This window comes from Alternaria triticimaculans (assembly GCF_023758025.1).
Source record: "Alternaria triticimaculans strain BMP 0046 chromosome Unknown scaffold_42, whole genome shotgun sequence".
Lineage (NCBI taxonomy): Eukaryota > Fungi > Ascomycota > Dothideomycetes > Pleosporales > Pleosporaceae > Alternaria > Alternaria triticimaculans.
This window is the reverse complement of record NW_026055999.1, coordinates 83,209-103,046: the sequence shown is the minus strand read 5'-3', so window position 1 is coordinate 103,046 and position 19,838 is coordinate 83,209. Positions and strand designations below refer to the sequence as shown.

Here is a 19,838-nt window from a genome sequence, read left to right as displayed (position 1 = left end):
TATACTAGTGTCTAAAAGTTATTTTTAGTAAGAAGATACTATATAAGAAACTAAAGTAGTATCTAAGTTTTACTAAAGCTAAAAATAAATAACTATAAAATTAATACTAAATTATAGTTTATAGTTAGAAAATATATTAAGTAAATCTATTAGTAATATTTTTATTACTATATAATATAATTTCTAACTTTTTTTTAGTTATAGTATAAACTTAAAAGCTATTTAAGTAACTATATAGTTAGCTTATACTATAAACTAGTAATACTTTAAATACTATTAGTAATATTTATAAAGCTAATATTAAAATACTTTTAGTAGCTCTAAAAAAGACTAGCTTAAAGTTCTTAATAAGTATATAATATTTTAATTATATTTTTACTATAAAGATAACTTTATACTCTATTTAAAATACTAAAGATTCTAACTTTATATTAAACTTTTATTTCTTTAAAATTTCTAGAGTTATATATAGCTAAAACATAGAGATATAAATATAAAGAGAAATATAATAGTCTACTTAGAAAAATAAGAAGCTGCATGCAACAACGCGGCCTTCAACTACCTCGGTGACACAGCGTTAAGCATGATGTCATGCGCGGTCCGTTACCTCTTCTCTGCCTAGCGCCCCGTTGCCGAGTCCGCGGAACGTAATGCTTCGCACCACTTGACAAGGCTTGGTCTGCCGCTCTGCCTACCGTCCACCAACCAGCGCGACCCAGGCTTTCGGATTGCGACGGAGATAGCCCTTCGACCCGTGTTCTGCTCAGCCGTTGCAGCAGGTGTGGAGACATATGCGGAGAAATCTGGGGATACGCTGCCTGAGACGGGCGACATGCCTCGGTTTGTTCGAGACATGACGACGACAGGGTGTGAGATCTGAGCCGTGTGCCGTCTCCTGTCAATCAGAGCCATCTCTGTGTCGCGATATAGCTATCATGCCGCGGCCCAGGAAGATCTTATCTCCTATTTGCTCTCACAGCCAACTTCCATCTCGTCCTGCGTCCGCAACCTAACGACATCTACACAAAGAGCCACCTTCCATCATGTCAGAGACGGCAAAGATAGATCACGAGATGACTGAGCATAACGGCGTGAACATCGCAAGCAATGGCGCACCATTGAGTCGCCAGGTCACTGTCGCTCTCTCGCCCGAGCAGTATGAGCGTCTCTTCTTCCAGCCATCCGCACCGCGTCGTGGAGATCTTGCAAAGCGGTTCGCCAATCCAACACTGCTTGGGCTCATTGGATTCTTGGTCCCATACACTTCAACTATCCTCATTTTGTGCGGGTTCCAAGGAGCCGTCGCTCCGCAGAGCTTGGTAGGCATCAGCGCCGACTACTACTTTTTTGGAGCGTTAGCCATGAATCTCGCTGGCATCGCCGAGTTCATTCTTGGTAACAGTACGGTTTGCCTTTGTCTATAGGTGCCCTTCTGTTGGTACTGACTTCTTGCAGCGTTTCCATTCGCGGTGTTCATCATCTATGGTAGCCATTGGGGCAGTTTGGCGTACCAGCAAGACCCCATACACCAGACAACCTCCGCCTTCGGTGAGCTCGGAGGCGCGGAAGGCGCAGCCTACAATGCGTCTCAAGGCTTCCATAACGTCTCTATGTGAGTAATGTCGGCTCTTGCATATTGAAATGCAGTGTCTGATGAGTGTGCAGGGTCCTCGCCAGCTTCGTCTTCTTGATCGGTACCCTTCGCGTCAACCTCTTCTTCACGTTCACGTTCTTCGGGCTTGTCATGCTGTTCGGGTTCATCGCTGCCGCAGACTTCTCCATTGCTTCCGCTACGACTGAAGCCGATCTTGAACATATCAACACGTTGTTGCGATGCGCAGGAGGATTCGGGTTTCTAGGCTTGATCTCCGGCTGGTACCTCGCTATTCTTACCGCTTGCGAAGCCGTGGGAATCCCATGCCCGCTGCCCGTCTTCGATTTGAGCACCAAGGTTTTCCCGGACAAGTCCAAGAACAGCCAAGCTAGTTAAAGCAATGGCTAAATGACTTACAGCCGTTCTGTATGGGACGCGGGAAGGAGCCACTCTGCTAGCTAGCTACCCGTGGACGCGTCGCGTTTTTTTACGTACCGCGAAATGACCAGTCGCTTAAACTTTACCGAGGTACTACCGCTGCTGCAAACCCATGCGAAGTGATGTGATGTGACATGTGCCTTATGTTCCGTTGAGCCCGGTGGCTGAATGTCGTTTATTATCGCGGGTCGATCGAGAGACAGCATCATGCAGATCCGGGGCTCGTGTACGCGGGCACGCGGGGTAGCACGGTCAACCCTCACTATGGCTTCACGGGAGAGTAGAATAGCGCGTCTTTGAGTTCCTGTCCGGATCAATTCGCATCCTTGGCTGCATGGTGGTCTTGGGATGACATGAGTCGTGGAAGTCATAAAGAGTCGGCTGCCTCTACGTGACAGGTAAGGGCAGTCTAGTAGCGGTAGTGTACACATCGCACCCGTTTAGTCATGATGCATTCCGCCTCATCTCTTCTCCTTCTTGGCGCCACTTTGTTATCGACCACCTACGCGATCGGTCCTGATTGTGTCAATGGTCCATTGAAAGACAACAAGATCTGCGATGTCAATGCCGCGCCCACGGAACGGGCAATGGCCCTCGTTGCGGCTATGGAAAACGAAGAGAAGCTCGACAACTTGATGAGGTAGGCATCCATCGCAATTTTCTCATTCCAGTCAACTGACTCTTGCAGTAAATCGAGGGGTGTAGCGCGACTGGGCCTTCCTGCCTACAACTGGTGGGGTGAGGCATTGCACGGTGTAGCAGGAGCCCCGGGAATCAACTTCACCGAACCATTCACGAACGCCACCTCTTTCCCCATGCCATTGCTCATGTCAGCTGCTTTTGACGACGATCTCATCTTCAAGATCGCCAACATCATCGGGAATGAGGCGCGTGCCTTTGGCAACGGGGGTGTGGCCCCTGTGGATTACTGGACTCCCGACATCAACCCATTCCGCGATCCTCGCTGGGGTCGGGGCTCGGAGACGCCAGGCGAAGACATTCTGCGCATCAAGGGCTACACAAAGAGTCTGCTCGCTGGACTAGAGGGCGATCAAGCTCAGAGGAAGATCATCGCGACATGCAAGCACTACGTTGGCTACGACATGGAGGCTTGGGGCGGCGTCGATCGCCACAACTTTGACGCCAAAATCACAATGCAGGATCTTGCGGAGTACTACATGCCGCCTTTCCAGCAATGCGCGCGAGACTCCAAAGTCGGCTCGTTCATGTGCTCGTACAACGCTGTCAACGGGGTCCCTACATGCGCCGATACGTACGTTCTACAAACCATCTTGCGCGACCACTGGAACTGGACAGAAAGCAACAACTACATCACTAGTGACTGCGAGGCCGTTGCTGATATTTCCGAGAACCACAACTACACGGATACACTCGCCGAAGGTACAGCAGTCGCCTTCATCGCCGGCATGGACAACAGCTGCGAGTACGAAGGGTCTTCCGATATCCCTGGAGCTTGGAGTCAAGGACTTTTGAACGTCACCGTTATCGACAGGGCGCTCACGCGACAGTACGAGGGCCTCGTTCGTGCTGGCTACTTTGACGGTGCTGGAGCCGTGTACGCAGACCTAGGTATCGATGATGTGAACACGCCGGAAGCACAGCAGCTTTCTCTCCAGGTCGCATCAGAGGGTCTCGTCATGCTGAAGAATGACCACACGCTCCCTCTAGCTCTCTCCAATGGATCCAATGTCGCTATGATCGGGTTCTGGGCCAACGACTCGTCGAAGTTGTCCGGTATCTACAGCGGCCCTGCTCCCTACCTGCGCACTCCCGTGTGGGCCGGTGAACAGCTCGGATTGAACATGTCCATTGCCACTGGCCCTGTTTTGCAGAACTCCAGTGCCCGCGATAACTGGACAACGAACGCGCTCAATGCGGCAGAAGGATCTGACTACATCATCTACTTTGGTGGTCTAGACACTTCAGCAGCGGCAGAAGGTTTCGACCGTACCGACATCAGCTGGCCTAGCGCGCAAGTCGAACTCATCACCAAGCTTGCTAAGCTTGGGAAGCCGCTTGTGGTTGTTGTATTAGGCGACATGGTCGACAACTCTCCCCTACTGTCGATGGAAGGCGTCAACTCCGTCATCTGGGCTAACTGGCCTGGTCAAGATGGTGGATTGGCCGTCATGGATGTCATCACTGGCGCGCATGCAGTTGCTGGTCGTCTACCAATCACGCAATACCCCGCAAGCTATACCAACCTCTCGATGCTGAACATGAATCTGCGCCCCGGTGCCGTTAGTCCAGGTCGCACCTATCGCTGGTACAACCAGTCGGTACAGCCTTTCGGCTTTGGCTTGCACTACACCACCTTCGCTACGAACTTCAGCAGCAGCGAAGGACTCACCTACGACATCCAAGATATCATGAGCGATTGTTCGCAGATGTATCCTGATCTGTGCGACGTTGCGCCAGTGGAGATTGGTGTGACGAACAAGGGTAATGTGACTTCCGATTTCGTCGCTCTAGCTTTCATCAAGGGCGAGGCTGGACCAAAGCCATACCCGCTCAAGACACTCGTCTCATACGCGCGATTAAGGGACATTGCTGGTAGCCAGACGAAGATGGCATCACTTTCTCTCACGCTTGGAACGCTTGCGCGGGTCGACCAAATGGGCAACACGGTCGTGTATCCGGGAGAGTACACGCTGCTTCTTGACGAGCCTACGCAGGCGGAGCTGAAGCTCACGATAACGGGTGAAGAGACCGTACTGGATAAGTGGCCTCAGCCGCCAGCATCTTCGTAGATGATCAGACTGATACCGCTATTGCGTCAGATGAATACCAAACACTTTGCAGCCCTCCGTATTGCCGCTTTCTTCTGTCTGTGATGTTTCTGATTCTGATTCACAGCGATCGAAGATCCTGTGCTTAAGATCTGTCCCCGATTGCGTTCATGCAGTAAGTGCGTAGCCGGAGAAGACGTTGCCTTAGGCTTAAGTTATTCCCTGGGTAATAAGTATAGAGTTGTTTACTAGGCACAAAGTACTTTTTACCTAAGCACAAAGTACTTTTTACCTAAGTAAAAAGTGTAAGAGTTTATACTTAGGTATAAAGGTTTTTCTCTAAGTAGTATACACACTAACGTTATAGTATTTTCTTAGGTAAAAACGTTATTATCTAAGCAGAAAGGTTTATGCCTAAGAATAAGAGTTTATACCTAAAGAAAAGAGTTTTTACTAAGGTAGAAGAGTTAATACCTAGGTAAGAAGTAGTTTTTACTTAGATCAAAACGATTGTACTGAGGCAGAAACTGCGACTGGGACGGCACTGGTCGTCTACTGCGCCGCTCATGCTTAGCAAACGGCGCGTGCGGTATGTGCCTCTTGAGTGCATGCAGTCACATAATTTGGTGGCGTAGCTTTCGTGACGCAGAACTATGCAAGGTCTCGCTGATGTTGTAATACCGTCCTCTCAAACACCTTTCTAATATCGCGATCCAAAATCGACGTCTCAGGGGCTTCGCAATACCAAACCATGATGCAGACACCCACACCACTTCAAGTGCCCATTAACAAGCCTCTCGTGGACACTCTAGACTACGAAGGAGACTTCAAAGTCGACAACAACGTTCTTCTCAAGTTTCCAAAGGGTACAAAGGTCATCTCTGCGCACCGCTTTAGTGTATCATCCTGGACTATCACCGCGCGGCTACAACTCCTATTGCCCGACGGTACCAATAAACGCTACTTTCTCAAGTCGGCCGCAGAGGCTCATGGTTATACCTTGATAAAAGGCGAATTTAACGCGATGTCTAAGCTGTACAAGTAGGCGCCGTATCTCGTGCCTAAGCCGCACTCGTAGGGACAATACCAAGATAAGAAACTAGAAGTATACTTCTTCCTTTTACAATACATTAACATAAGCGACAAAATGCCTAATCCCAATTAGCTGTGTAAGAAGCTGGCCCGTCTTCATCGCGAAAGCACTTTACCTACTAGTCAATACAGATTCTATGTAACGACATGCCAGGGTCGCGCGACGCAGTAGGTAGCATAGGAGAAGAACTAGACAGTATTCTTCACCAAACTCTTGCAACATGTCATCGATGTCGACTTCGAGTTGAACGGAGCTTAGGATGAGCTCGAGAAGGCCGAGAAGCGGCTTATTCACTTTGTGATTCCGAGACTGCTTGGAGCCCTAACAACGGAAGGTCGTAATATCAAGCCAAGCCTAATCCACGGTGATCTGTGGGAAGGCAACATCGGTACAGCCATTGATGGCAGTGATGTCCTTCTTTTCGACTCTGCTGCGTTCTACGCCCATAGTGAGCTCGAAGTGGCGGATTGGAGACCTTACTACAACAAGATCAGCAACAAGGTATACTTGAAAACCTATTTGAGGTACCAAGAGCCTAGCGAGCCGAAAGAGGAGTGGAACGATCGGAATCGTCTCTACAGTATCTACTGGAATGTCATCTACTCGGTCAACCACGTTGCCCAGGGTAAAGCAATTCGCCAAGTGTGAGTCGAGCAGGAAGTGACAAGGCATAGCTAACACACTAAAAGCGCCTACAACGATATGCTCTTTCTCATCGACAGATATGCGCCTTTTCCAGAAGGGGAGAGACCTTCGACACTACATAAGGCTGAGATGGCTTTGCTGTCATCTGAGCGGGATCATACTGTGTAGGGCGAACCGCTTGGGGTAAGTGCTTTGGATGCTAGCATATAGACATTGTATTATGATCTTCTCTCATACAAAATCATTTGGAAGCTTATCAGTGATGCTTCAGTTTCAGCCTTGGTCTCCATGGTTGCAATCGATCCAGAGACCAGTGATCACTTCTGATTTACGCGACTGTTCCGTATTTGTCTCCAATACATGCCCTTCCATTGTAGCAGGGCGACGCACCAGGCCGACAGTATGCCACTCCACAGGCCTAGAGCCGTAAAGTACCATCCTCTACCAGCTGCGTTCCGCAATGGTTCTAAGACCGCAACTCCTGTCGCGGCCATGGCGCAGCGTGTGATGCTCGTAGCAGCTGCGGCGGTGCTTGGACTTTGAGGGAAAGAATCCACTAGCAAGGTGCTGAACGTCGTGTAGCCGTAGCAACCCCAGAAACCTTGCAAGAACTGTAGGATCAATGGTATAGCCGGGTGAGCGTGATATTGGACAGTCCATCCATAGCCGATCATGGTCGCTGTCGATATCATTAGCATGGCGTAGCTGTATCTTGTCCTTGCACGCTCGATTGGAAACTTCAGGAGGTCATCACCAGATACCTTGTCGATGGTCCAGTCGATGCTGCGAGCAACGGCACAGTAGTTGTAGTCCATCATCTTTCCGGTAAAGTAGGCCCCGGCAATGGTGCCAATGCCACGTGGAAGGTACGATAAGCCAATGTAAAGCTCATTCCAAAGGTATATATCTTTGTAGATGTCTGGACCCGCTGCAACGAAGCAGTAGCCCACTGTGTAGAACGATCCGTGAACCCATAAGGTGAGGAACGTGTCCCTATAGAAGATGATGCGAAAGCAGGCGAGCAAGTTAGACAGTCCGTACTTCCGCTTAGTCGTCTGGCATGGAGCTGCCGCTGGAGACACTGGAGTCAAACCTCCTTCATTCAGTCTCTTTGCTGCTTTTACCTTGATCCGTCCTCGTAAAAGGCCTACCCAGCTGTATTGCCACCACTTGTATCCAGACTTGTCACTGCAATTGCCGACCATGTTGCGAGCTGTCTCGGGGAGGAGCGCGCCCACGCCGACGAGCAAGACTCCGCCGACAATGAACAGGGCCCAGAATACCCAATTGATGTTTCCACTTGTGTGTGCCACGACGCCTCCTACGACTGGACCTACACAAGTGCCCAGATTCATGGCCATGCTGATTGGGCCTAGCATCTGTCCTCGTTCGCTAGGCACGCAGACGTCTGCAACGACACCGAAACTAATGGCGTACGCTGCACTGGCCCCGAGACTCTGTATCGCACGCAGAACTAAGAGGACTGTATAGTTGCGCTTGTTGAGAGCTAGTCCCAAGTTGCCGATGACGTACAGGGCCAGAGTGGCCAGGAAGTAGGGTCGCCGGCCATGAACATCAGACAGTGGTCCGAATATGACGGGTGAAATGGCTTGGAAGATGATGTAGAGGGTTATTGTGAGATTGATAGCCTGCGCTGTGGTACTGAACTGTGTGCGCAGCAGAGGAAGAAGTGGGAAGTAGATGGTCGCGGTCAAGGGTGACGTGATAGCTGCCAACCCAAGAACCGGCCGTAGTCGCCGCCGCTGCGACTGCGTGAAGGATGTGTATTCGAGCGGGCTTGGTGCAGGCGCGTCGTCGCACCTGGACTCTTCAGCATCTTTACCCAGTTCCGCATCGCCGAGTCGCGTTGGGGGTGAGGCAGTAATCTCTCCGGACATGACGCCGAGCTAGTGCTTGGGCGAGGCTGGTCGCGCGAAGTCTGGCGGGGTAAGGCTTCCGACTGGCGCCTTCCGGCTCGCGGCCATCGCTCGTCACGCGTCCGCCGGCAAACCTCCACCTTCTCCTCACCCCAACCCCAGAATACAAACACACTATCCCTGTACGCGCATCTCGTACAGCTGTCGATCACTCCCTTGAGCTGGTGCGCTATGTCAAACGGTGCAGGCCAAGACGTGCAACATGATGCATCGCGACCAATTCCTCCGTCGCCCGCCCCCGTAGCCAGGAAACGCTGCCTGCTGTGAGGTCATCCAGTATGCAGCACAGCGACCACCGGATATTATGAGCTCGTGATGGGCGATTGAAAACGAGTGCGCAGACTGACAGTTCTCACCATCAAGCTCGCATCGCAATGGCTACCACAATCTTGCTCTCGGCATGCCTTGCCCTACAAGCAGCAGCCAAAACAGTCAGATCACCCACACCTCCTATGGGATGGAATTCGTACAACACCTGGAACTGCTTGCCTTCTGAGGAGAAGATTCACGAGAGCGCCCACGGCCTCATCGACCTTGGTCTTAGCAACGCTGGCTACAATTTCGTTACAGTCGACTGCGGCTGGAACGCCCATGATCGAGACGAAGAGGGGAGACTTCAATGGAACGAGACCCTGTTCCCATCTGGTGGCAAGGCGCTTGGAGATTATCTTCATGACCTGGGTCTGGACTTTGGTCTTTATTCTGGCGCTGGGTACCTACAGTGTGGATCCGAATCTCTGCCTGCGAGTCTGGGGTACGAACAACTAGATGCTGAGAGTTTCGCTCAGTGGGGAGGAGATAGCCTTAAGTATGATCACAAGCCTCCTCGATACGCTTTCGCCCTTGCTAATGATACGCAGATACGACAACTGCTACTCTACTTCCAACACAACGATGGTCGACTCCAGCTCCGCAGAAGCTCAATCGCCAGCACGTTTCCAACACATGGCGGCCGAACTAGACGCGGTAGACCGCGACATACACTACTACGTCTGCCAGTGGGGAATTGGCACTGACGTCGGTGACTGGGCTGCTGAGGTTGGCAACACCTGGCGAATCAGCAACGACATCTACAATGGCTGGCGCAGCATCTGGCGGATCACCAATCAGGTCGTCCCATACTTCAGGCATACCACTGCTGGTGCATTTGCAGACATGGACATGCTGACGTAAGTAGAATGAGCTGTATCTGGAGTCGTCAACTGACAAGTCTAGCGTGGGCCTGAATGCCCTTTCTGAAGAGGAAGAGCGCTTCCACTTTGGCATGTGGGCTATCAACAAGTCCCCTCTCATTATCGGCGCCGCCCTCGATCCCGAACGTATTAGTCAGAGCTCGTTAGACATCCTCTCGAACAAGGAAGTCATTGCCATCAATCAAGACCCACTTGCTCAGCAAGCCATGTTGGTCCGTCGCGATACTGAGAACGAGTGGGATATCTGGATGGGAAAACTCTCGGGATCTATGCAGGTGTTCGGAGTCGCGAATTGGAAGAACGACTCCCAAGCCGTGGACTTTGATTTGGCAACACTGGGCATAGCTTCGGCTGATGTGCGCGATGTCTGGGCTGCGAAGGATCTTGGTACCCTTTCTGGTGTCCAGACGGCTGACTTGGCCGGACATGAGCTGCGACTATGGGTTCTATCCAACATCGTCGCAGCCGCCCCTCTCACCTCCGGCTCGTACCATTCCGTTGCTAATGCGTCGCTTTCCGGACCAGCACACAACTTCTCCTGCGCGTCCGGCGCATGCCTTCCCACTGGCTCGAAGATTGAGTACATCGGCCGCGCCAGCAGCGTCATGTTTGCCAACGTCAGCTCTCAGTCCACTGGCAAGAAGCTCATGGGTATCGACTTCATCAACTACCACTATGCATTCACCACTGCGTGGGAATGGGGCGACAACACACGTAACATGACCATCGCAGTCAATGGTGCTGAGGCGAAGCGATGGGCCTTCCCTCTCTCTGGTGGCGATTGGGAGGAGAGTCTCCGACTTCAGATCGAACTTGACGGCTTTGTGGAAGGTACAGAGAACATGATAGAGTTCCGAGGGTACGGAGATAGTTTTGGGCCGGATCTTGTAGGCTTTGAGATTCTGAACAGCGCTTAGAGTTTCCGCTTGGGTAAATACCTTTTGCTTTGGTACAATCTATACGATTTTTACCTAGGTATAATCTACAGGCTTTTTACTTAGGTATAAACTATAACATCTACTTAGGTATAAAATATGCTTTGTACTTAGGTATAAATTACATGCTTTTTACTTAGGTATAAACTATGCTTTGTACTTAGGTATAAACTACATGCTTTTTACTTAGGTATAAACTATGCTTCGTACTTAGGTACAAGCTATGCTTTCTGCTTAGGTATAAACTATGCTTTCTACTTAACTAAAAACTGCGCGTTTTACCTAGGTATAAACTATTTAGGTGTGCTTTTTACTTAGGTATATACTATGCTCTCTTCCTAGGTATAAAGTGTGCTTTTTACCTATAGATTAACTACACTTTTTACCCAGCTCTGTAGTTTTTACCCAAGTCTGACGTTTTTACCCAACTCTGTAGTTCTTACCCAACTCTGTCGTTTTTACCCAACCCTTTACTTCTTACCTATCTCTGTTGTTTTTACCCAACCCTGTACTTTAAACCTAACTTCGTACTTTTTACCCAACTCTGTACTTTCCACCTAACGCTGCGAGTTTGCGGAAGAGGTGGATGCGAGAAAATGTGACGCAGGCGCATCGTCGCGGCCGGATACATCGGCCTCTGATGTACATCCGTAAGTATGGCCGTGCCTACGCTTGTGTTGAACGAAGGAAGCTCCGTAGTTGTTGATCAGCGTTCCACCCAAGCATCTTGAGGGGCAGGTACCCCGCATGTGTTTACCCGCGGGTGAACAACCACCGAACGTCCATCATTTAGCTGTCACATCGGTCAGGCTCATCGTTAGTCTACAACTAACGGACGACATGACGCCTGTTCCATACACCTCATCGCCGCTAACCACGGGTTGGATGTTCAAGCAGGGCGACCGTTCCTCGACTAACGAATACCTACCGGCCTGCGATGCACCAACTGAAGTCTATCGCGACTTACTCAAACACGACAAGATCCCAGACCCCTTTCATGACCTCAATGAGCTAGCAGTGCGTTGGGTTGGCGATGAGACATGGACATATCGCACGACCTTTGCTGCGCCTTCCGATTATGGGAAGGCGAACGCGGCGACCACCCTTCGATTCGAAGGTCTCGACACCTTTGCTTCCGTCTTTTTGAATGACGAGATGATTTTAGAGTCTGACAACATGTTCATCGAGCATCAGATCGACGTATCGGGCAAGCTTCAGGCTGAGGAAAACGTGCTGGAAATCGTGTTCGAGTCAGCGCGCACGAAGGGTCTCGAATTGGTGGAACAGCATCCAGAACATCGCTTTATCGTACACCAAACAGAGATCTCGCGAGGGCCTGTTCGAAAAGCGCAGTACCATTGGGGCTGGGATTGGGGTCCTATCCTCATGACATGTGGACCTTGGAAGCCAGTATCGATTGAGACGTGGGAATGCCGCCTATCAGCCCTGAATGTGCAGTATGAACTGTCACAGGACCTCAAATCTGCGAAGTTGAAGATGAGTGTCGAATGGGAGGGCAATACCACGGGTATATTGTTCATGGTCTCAAAGGACGGAGAAGACATTGACGGTATACGCACCACCATCGGTGTACGCAAGAGTCCCCTGGAGAGTACTATAACCATGGATGATATCGACCTCTGGTGGCCGCGACGCTATGGACAACAAAGTCTTTACACCATTAGAGCAGAAGCCATTGTGCAGGGTGTCCCGAATCCCATCCACCTCATATCTCAGCAGTTTGGCTTCCGCCGCACTGAGCTTATCAAAGAGCCAGACTCACACGGCACTTCTTTCTACTTCCGCATCAACGATGTCGACATCTTTTGCGGAGGCTCGTGTTGGATACCCGCTAACTCGTTTCTCACACGGCTCAAACCCAAGGACTACCGCGAGTGGGTGAAACTCGCAGCCGACGGCAATCAAACCATGCTGAGGATCTGGGGAGGCGGTATGTACGAAGCGGATGCGCTATACGATGCCGCGGATGAATTTGGCGTGTTGATATGGCAAGACTTCATGTTCGCATGTGCCAACTACCCAACCTACCCCGAGTACTTGCAAAGTGTGGAGATCGAAGCAAGGCAAAATGTTAGACGGCTGAGAAACCACCCTAGCCTAGTAGTGTGGGCGGGGAACAACGAGGACTACCAGATCGTCGAACGATACAAACTACAGTACAACCCTGACGACAAGGATCCGGAATCCTGGCTCAAGATCGACTTCCCAGCCCGCTACATCTACGAGCATCTTCTGCCAAAGGTACTTGCAGAAGAATGTCCAAACATACCCTACCATCCCAGCTCGCCTTTTGGTGATGGCAAGTCGACGGTCCTAGGAGTGGATCCTACAATTGGCGATGTCCACCAGTGGAACATGTGGCACGGTATCATGGAGCCTTACCAACGACTGCCAGATATGGGTGGCCGCTTCGTATCCGAGTTTGGCATGGAAGCATATCCCCATGTTTCCACTCTTGAGATGTGCATCAACGATCAGCACGACCTCCACCCTGGCTCAATGGCCATGGACTTCCGCAACAAAGCCATCGGCCATGAGCGACGTCTCATCAGCTACGTGTCTGAGAACTTCCGGGTGCAGTACCTGCTGAAAGGTTATACGCATCTAACCCAGGTCATGCAAGCAGATGCGATGTCCTGGGCTTACAAGTCCTGGCGCCGCCAATGGGGGTTAGCCGGTGATCGCAAATGTGGTGGTGCGTTGGTGTGGCAGCTGAACGACTGTTGGCCGACGATGTCATGGGCTGTGGTGGACTACTACAAGGTACCTAAGCCAGCGTACTATGCTATCAAGTGCGCCATGCAGCCCATCGCCATTGGTGTACAGCGCAAGTACAACAGTTGGACTCTGCGGCCGGCTGATCGACTGTGGCAGCGCGACACTGGGCATATCGATATGCACAAGCTGTGGCAGGACGTCGAATACGACCTCTGGGTCTCTAACAGTACACTGAAAGAGATGGAAGTCGATGTTTCGATCCGCTACATCTCGATTGCGACAGGAAATGACATCAGCACTGGAGAGCGCAACAAAATACGAATTGCGGCGAATGGGACTACCGAGATACTTACTGGCCAAGTCGTCAAAGTCAATGACCCGCAAGAGCCAGGCGGACCTTTTCGTACATCGAGGGCCGACCCTTTCGTCATTCATGCGTCGTTATACATGGACGGTCGGTATCTCGCTAGCGACGTGTCCTGGCCAGAGCCCATCAAGTATCTCACTTTTGACAACCCAGGCGTTCACGTGCGCTACTCGGAAGACAAGAAGACAGTGTTTGTCTCTTCTGCTAAGCCAGTCAAGGGCTTTGTGTTCGAGGAGGAAAGCGAACACCGTCTGAGTGACAATGGGTTTGACTTGGTACCGGGGGAGACGAAGGAGGTGGAAGTGGAGGGTCTGCCGGCGACGACGCTGAAATGGAGATATATTGAGATGTGAAAGCTAGTGTCTGCTCCTTTGTACTTCAGTTCATCTAGTACTTCATGACATATCCCAAAAGCTGTCTTCAGAATCGCTGTCCTCATCCGCAGAATCGACTGGCCTCTCGCTGACTTTCCAGAATGCTGTTGGTCCGGCAGGGCCATGACTAAAGTTTGGTATATGAAATTAGCATGCATCTCACGTCAGCTCAGATAGTGATGCCACTTACGCATCAAAGTCTTTGTCAAACCACGTTCCTACAACACCACGTGGGCAGCGTAGCCCTCCAACTTGAATGCCATCACTGCGCCATCGCTCCTCACCGCTGTCGCAAAGTCAGTAATACTCTGCCCAATACATCAGCACAGTTCTTTCTACTTACCCTTGGAATACCGAGATAGTCTGCCAGCGCACCTCTCCTTCCGGTGTCAGGCTAACAGTACCGCGAATGCCAGAGTTGGCGTTCGGATCCCAATGCGCATCCACGGATTTGGATTTGCCTCTGAAATGCACAATGGGTAGCTTTGAGTTGTCAAAAGGCCCCGGTGCTGTGACTTCTGTGATGCGCAAGTCCATGATGATGTGTCTAATGGCTTCGTCGGTGTTCAGTGCGTCCCTCGGCTCGTCGGAAGGAACTTTCATCGCCTCGGTGCTGAAGTTGTAGTGGTACAAGTCGTTGTAATCGAGGAAACATACGATCTAAATGTCGTTAGAGAGAGTTTGAGTGCCCGAGCGAACCAAACCTACACGTGACCAGATACCTTCCACTCCATATGGATCTTTCATGGTGAGAGAAATGTCCGGTTGCTGTACTAACGCCGCATAGTTTCGTCCGGTGCCCATATGATGTTCGTCTTCTGGGATCACACCATCAAGTGGAGCAAACCATGGTGGTCGCAGCTTGTTCGATACGGTATGAGTGCAGTAGCAGGAGTTATAGCCGATGACAATCATGATGCTTTCGATCATCTCCCAATCCACTCGCATGGTGCCATCGTCACGGAAAGGTCCCCACTCGTTGTTATCGGTGTAGTTCCGTAAATCGTATACACGCGATCTGGCATACGGGTTTGTTGAGAGATCTCTTCTTCCAGCGTTGGATGGCGGGAAGCCGAATAGACTGTGCAATTTTGCGCTTAGCTGTCGGCTTTCTTCATCGCCAGCTGGCCTCTGCTTTCCTGTACCGGCACGGTCGAACAGGGAAGATCGGCACATGAAGGCATCGTGATTCTGTGCGATACGCTGGAACTGGTCGGTCACTAATCGCTTGTTGTGAGTCACGCCATCTTCATCTAGTGACATCGTGGCGATAAGCTCGTCGACGCACGTTGCGACGAATGTGAACTCTTCTCTCTGCTACTGCTTAGCAACGTTGCCTATAGATCAAAACTTAAAACATACCTTGAGGTCATTGTTGGCAGAATCGAGGATCTTTTGACATCTCACCACCCTCTGCAACGCTCCAGTCCATTCTGGCTCAGGACCGGCCGGTCTTCGGCGTCGAGGGTCGTCCTGCCACATTATTAGACTCCATGATACATGGGCGAGCAAAGGATGTCTCATACGAAGTGCTTCAAGTACAGGGTTTTGTAAAGCCGCTTGTTCTCCTTGATGAATTGGTTGAAGCCCTTGGACGTTTGCGCACATGCCGCGAGATCATGGGGGTCAATCTCTTCCAGAATCCCGATCAGTACATCATAACACAGATCCAGTAGTTCTATCATGGCTGATTTCGAAGGGTTTGAACGCTCAAAGCAGTTGGTAGCGAAGGTGGAAAGCGGAGACAAATCAAGGGTCCAAGTGGTGACGATGTGGGGTCCGGAGATAACGCCTATCACCGTGTGGTTCGCAGCGGGCTGGCGCCACTCTAATAATCCCTCGGTCTCTGAGGATCGCGCGTTACTTGGTGCTTGCTGGAATTCTTGTGTAACATGAGAATGTCTGTGTAACAAAAGGAGACGCCACTGTCTGGAGCGACAGGCTGGACACCTGCAAACGTCACAACGGGCGCTAGCGCACCTTTTTAGTCAGCAGGTAGCCGGAACGCCGAAATCCATCAGTTTCTGCCGACTCTCCAACTGATATTACGCATCATGCAATTTGTCAGGACGCAGCTAAAGTTGCACAAGAGAGGTCACAACATCACCCGAGAGGAAGACATGTTGAACATGAAAGCAATGCAATTGGGGTATCTAGGTCAAGCAAACTACCACTCTAATCGATCATCACACGTCAACCGTACATCCCACCTATCGTCTCCCTTCCAAACTTCACCGCCCTTGTTGTTCTTCGCGACTATCCGCCTAAGATTGCTGATCATACCACCGGGTCCCGAAGCGAACACCTCGGTGCCTCCTCGTACAGTGCCAGCAACGAACTCTGACACTATAGTATCTAGGTCAGGCCTGGCTTGGATGTGGTTGAGGCCCAAGTCCGACTTTGCGACACCATGAACTGAGAGGGCAGAGGATGCGTCGGCAGATGAAGAGTCAGAGGCGGAGTTGATCTCCTTGGAGCAGTCGTTGGGCGCGGCCTTTTCTGAGACAGTGAGATCGAGGTTGGCTTCCTCGGCGGCGCGGGTGACGTAGATGTGAATACCGGTTCGTAGATTCCGGCACTTGCGCTTGAGGGTAGCGAGTTCCGGACCGACCCAGTCGATGTCGCTTCTCCGGCGTATGCTCCAGATGAGCGTCATGTGGCGGTCGGGCGACTGTGGGCTTGAAGCGAGGTCAAGGAGTACGGGGAGGACGTAAGCGATACCGGTGCCGCCAGCGATGCAGAGGATGTTTGAGTTGGCAGCGAGACCACGCATAGTACGCTCGCCGTATGGCCCGGTCATGACGACAGAGAGGCGGGCGTCAGCCATTAGGCTCTCGTGCGATTCTTGGTGGCTTGACATGTTCGCGATGCGCTTCATGGACAGGTCGGCAATCTTCTTCGTCTCTCCGCCCCTTGCGCGGAAAATGTACGAGTGGCGCTGGGAGTCAGCACCATAAACCGGACGGCTGATTGGTGTAAATGGGTGGGACTGCCAGATGGAGCTGTCCGGGAATGTGAGGTAGAAGTGCTGACCGACTGCCCAGGCATCTTGAGGGTGGTCGAAATCCAGACGCACGACATCGCCATTGACATCGTCCTTGAAAAGTGCAATGTTCGCAGAAGCAGCACGGAAGCCCATGTGTCCAGAGGGCAGGAAGTTGTAGTGAAGCAGAGCTGATCTAGCAAGTCGGATAGCGCGGTCGATGAACCAGACCAGGAGTCCGGGGAGGAGGAAGACCTTGAGCTGCGCCCAGTGTCCCCAGCAAGCTCCAATGTACACCATTGCGAGGACGTAGTGGGCCTTGCGGAAGAATTCGTAGCCGGTGAGACGAATGCCCCAGGGAGTCGAGAGCAGCACAAGAAGAGTCAGGAGAAGCATTGCGACTACTCCCCAGATCATGTACTCTTGTACGATCCATTCCGCGGCGACGGTTGGCTGGGGCTGATAGAGACGGATCTCGATGACGCACCAGCCGATGGTGTGAAGAGCTGACTGGGCGAAGATGATGTATCCCAACCAGCGATGGAGGAAGTTGAAGCTCTGGTATGGCAGGCCAGTGACGAGCGACAGGATGGACTCGCGTGTCGAGAGCATAACGGAGAGAGGCGTGAGGGCGTATGCGATGACACCGATACGGTCGGACCATGGTCCGAGACTGGTGCGTGTGTTGTAGACGCCGGGGAGCTTCTTGACGGGCGTAACCCACTTCTTGTAGACAATGCCGATGAATGAGAAGACGGTCAGGTAACCGGTCAAGACGATTAGGGTCAAGACCTGGGTGCGGGTCACCCGTCCGAAGATTGGTCGCGCGGCATCAGGAAGAAGATATCGTCGTGCGTATGATGGAATCGCCCGTTGGAGTCTTTCGAATGCGCTGCGTCTCTGCGGTACTCCTTCTCCTACTTCTTTTGGTAGTTGCACGCCGGACGGTTGCGAGCGTGCAAAGTGTCGGCCAACAGCCCACACCAGCAGGATGGCGCCAATGGTGGCCCAAATGATGCCGCTGTAGTACATGCCAAGGTCATGACTGCGATAGACAACGTCGAGGTACTCGCAGGAGCCGGGGTCGCTGGTGCAGGGGACGAGGCGATCTGCGTAGCCCCAATGCGGCTCGACAGCGCTCGCCTCGGAGTAGTTCTGGATGTGCGCACGCGCGACGAGCATGTCAGCGGCCATGGTCAAGGCAAGAATTGAAGATGCGATGCGTGCTGCATGTTTCGGGGTGGAGTGCGCCGCATATGTATATGACCTATCGCCGGCCGAGCATTGCACACCGGAGACGTGGTGAGCATGTTTCGCAAAAACGCGGGCCAAGGCTTCGAGAAGTGGGCGGCGACGCTTAGGCGGGTCTTTGGGCGGTTCCCGCTCTCTTGGGGCGATGGAAGCGGCTAGTGCGAGTGTGTTTGAGCAAGTTCCCCCATAATTCGCGGCGCGATTGCCGGCTTGCTTGCTCGGGCCAGACTGTCGTGAGACGGCATCTCGTTCCTACATATCATGGCGTCGCATCTGCAGTCGCAGGGTCTGGTCCGACGTCTGCTATATCATTTTGACAGTCCTCTTCCACGGTTCGCAATAACTGTCCAACCAAAATCCACATCCTAAGAACACCATCGCCATCATGCACGGAATGACAGGAATGGCGGGCATGGAGCCCAACAGCACTTGCGTGACAGAGGTCTGTAGTCCATTGTAATTGATATGATATCATGACTGACATTTTCTAGATGCTGTGGAATTGGCGTGTGGAAGACGCCTGCTTCCTCTCCGAATCATGGCACGTGACCAACAACGGCATGATGGCCGCAAGCTGTATCGGCGCCGCTCTCTTAGTCGTCTGCCTCGAATTCCTGCGACGAGTCAGTCACGAATACGATGCTTTACTTCTCCGCCAGTTCCAACGCCAACTCAACGCACAACGGGCTGCCCTTGCGGCTGCGACACCCACTAACTGCTGCGACGGCCCCACCTCGACTCTCGGTCTCCAACACGCTACCTTCCGCGCCACGGCTCTTCAACAACTTATTCGCGCTTCGATCCACGGCTTGACTCTTGGTCTTGCGTACATCATCATGTTGCTGGTCATGCACTTCAATGGATACATCTTCATCTCCATCATACTGGGCGCTGTGTTGGGCAAGTTCCTGTGCGACTGGATGGTGGTCAGAATACCGTACGGTCAGGTTGACGAGAAGGATACAAGACGCTCCTCTATCGAAGCGGCAGGACCGACTGGTTGCTGTGCGTAGAGGGGAGCATGAGCTGGTTGCGGCGAACTTTGACGATTAGATACCCTATGATTGCGACATTGCGAATGAATTCTTCTTACTTCTAAACCTTTTTCTTCCAAGAGCGTGAGCATTTTCTTCGAACTGAAGATTTGATGTTACATGTCCCAACTGCTCGTCGGAATTCGCTAGGGCACGTACATCGCTCTTGCCGCGGAGATGTGTAGAGCGCACCTGCCAGTGCAACAGCTGCAGGGCGACCATGTATAACAGATCCGACCAATCGGAGATCCTCCGTATAGATGATCCACGTGTGTGATTTCGTGGGATGGAGCGCCCGCATTTCCGGATGACAGCCATGGTGGCAATCAAGTACAAGGCCTTCTCGGCCCTACTATTGATACCGCAATAAACTACTTCCGCAGGTCTCGACCAGTGATCCTTTCCCTGAGCACTTTATGCGTCCCGCCCGCTGAGACCGTGTCACAGGGAAGGGTGGGGTTTAGCGGCCCAACTGTGCCCAGATACTCCAGAGTAGTGTGGGTAG

The 19,838-nt window shown here is 51.7% G+C and overlaps 7 protein-coding genes across 7 annotated transcripts; 5 read left to right on the top strand and 2 right to left on the bottom strand.

The window, feature by feature from the left end:
• Positions 1 to 1,043: 1,043 nt before the first annotated feature.
• On the top strand, positions 1,044 to 1,990 carry J4E78_010935 (uncharacterized protein; the record flags this gene model as incomplete). The annotated part of the gene is made up of 3 exons (XM_049371510.1): positions 1,044 to 1,401; positions 1,456 to 1,612; positions 1,666 to 1,990. 3 exons carry the CDS (start codon positions 1,044 to 1,046, stop codon positions 1,988 to 1,990), a joined length of 840 nt encoding a protein of 279 aa, XP_049216803.1.
• Positions 1,991 to 2,619: 629 nt separating this feature from the next.
• J4E78_010934 (uncharacterized protein) lies at positions 2,620 to 4,803 on the top strand (the record flags this gene model as incomplete). The annotated part of the gene is made up of 2 exons (XM_049371509.1): positions 2,620 to 2,672; positions 2,721 to 4,803. The coding sequence occupies 2 exons, from the start codon at positions 2,620 to 2,622 to the stop codon at positions 4,801 to 4,803; spliced, it is 2,136 nt and encodes a 711-aa protein (XP_049216802.1).
• Positions 4,804 to 6,961: 2,158 nt separating this feature from the next.
• J4E78_010933 (uncharacterized protein) lies at positions 6,962 to 8,418 on the bottom strand (the record flags this gene model as incomplete). Its single annotated transcript, XM_049371508.1, has 2 exons — positions 6,962 to 7,087; positions 7,282 to 8,418. 2 exons carry the CDS (start codon positions 8,416 to 8,418, stop codon positions 6,962 to 6,964), a joined length of 1,263 nt encoding a protein of 420 aa, XP_049216801.1.
• A 413-nt stretch (positions 8,419 to 8,831) lies between these two features.
• J4E78_010932 (uncharacterized protein) lies at positions 8,832 to 10,567 on the top strand (the record flags this gene model as incomplete). The annotated part of the gene is made up of 3 exons (XM_049371507.1): positions 8,832 to 9,265; positions 9,318 to 9,626; positions 9,673 to 10,567. The coding sequence occupies 3 exons, from the start codon at positions 8,832 to 8,834 to the stop codon at positions 10,565 to 10,567; spliced, it is 1,638 nt and encodes a 545-aa protein (XP_049216800.1).
• Positions 10,568 to 11,470: 903 nt separating this feature from the next.
• Positions 11,471 to 14,044, top strand: J4E78_010931 (uncharacterized protein; the record flags this gene model as incomplete). The annotated part of the gene is made up of 1 exon (XM_049371506.1): positions 11,471 to 14,044. One exon carries the CDS (start codon positions 11,471 to 11,473, stop codon positions 14,042 to 14,044), a length of 2,574 nt encoding a protein of 857 aa, XP_049216799.1.
• A 42-nt stretch (positions 14,045 to 14,086) lies between these two features.
• On the bottom strand, positions 14,087 to 18,242 carry J4E78_010930 (uncharacterized protein; the record flags this gene model as incomplete). Its single annotated transcript, XM_049371505.1, has 6 exons — positions 14,087 to 14,192; positions 14,409 to 14,725; positions 14,774 to 15,379; positions 15,428 to 15,538; positions 15,592 to 15,939; positions 16,269 to 18,242. The coding sequence occupies 6 exons, from the start codon at positions 18,240 to 18,242 to the stop codon at positions 14,087 to 14,089; spliced, it is 3,462 nt and encodes a 1,153-aa protein (XP_049216798.1).
• A 442-nt stretch (positions 18,243 to 18,684) lies between these two features.
• Positions 18,685 to 19,312, top strand: J4E78_010929 (uncharacterized protein; the record flags this gene model as incomplete). The annotated part of the gene is made up of 2 exons (XM_049371504.1): positions 18,685 to 18,741; positions 18,791 to 19,312. The coding sequence occupies 2 exons, from the start codon at positions 18,685 to 18,687 to the stop codon at positions 19,310 to 19,312; spliced, it is 579 nt and encodes a 192-aa protein (XP_049216797.1).
• Positions 19,313 to 19,838: the final 526 nt, after the last annotated feature.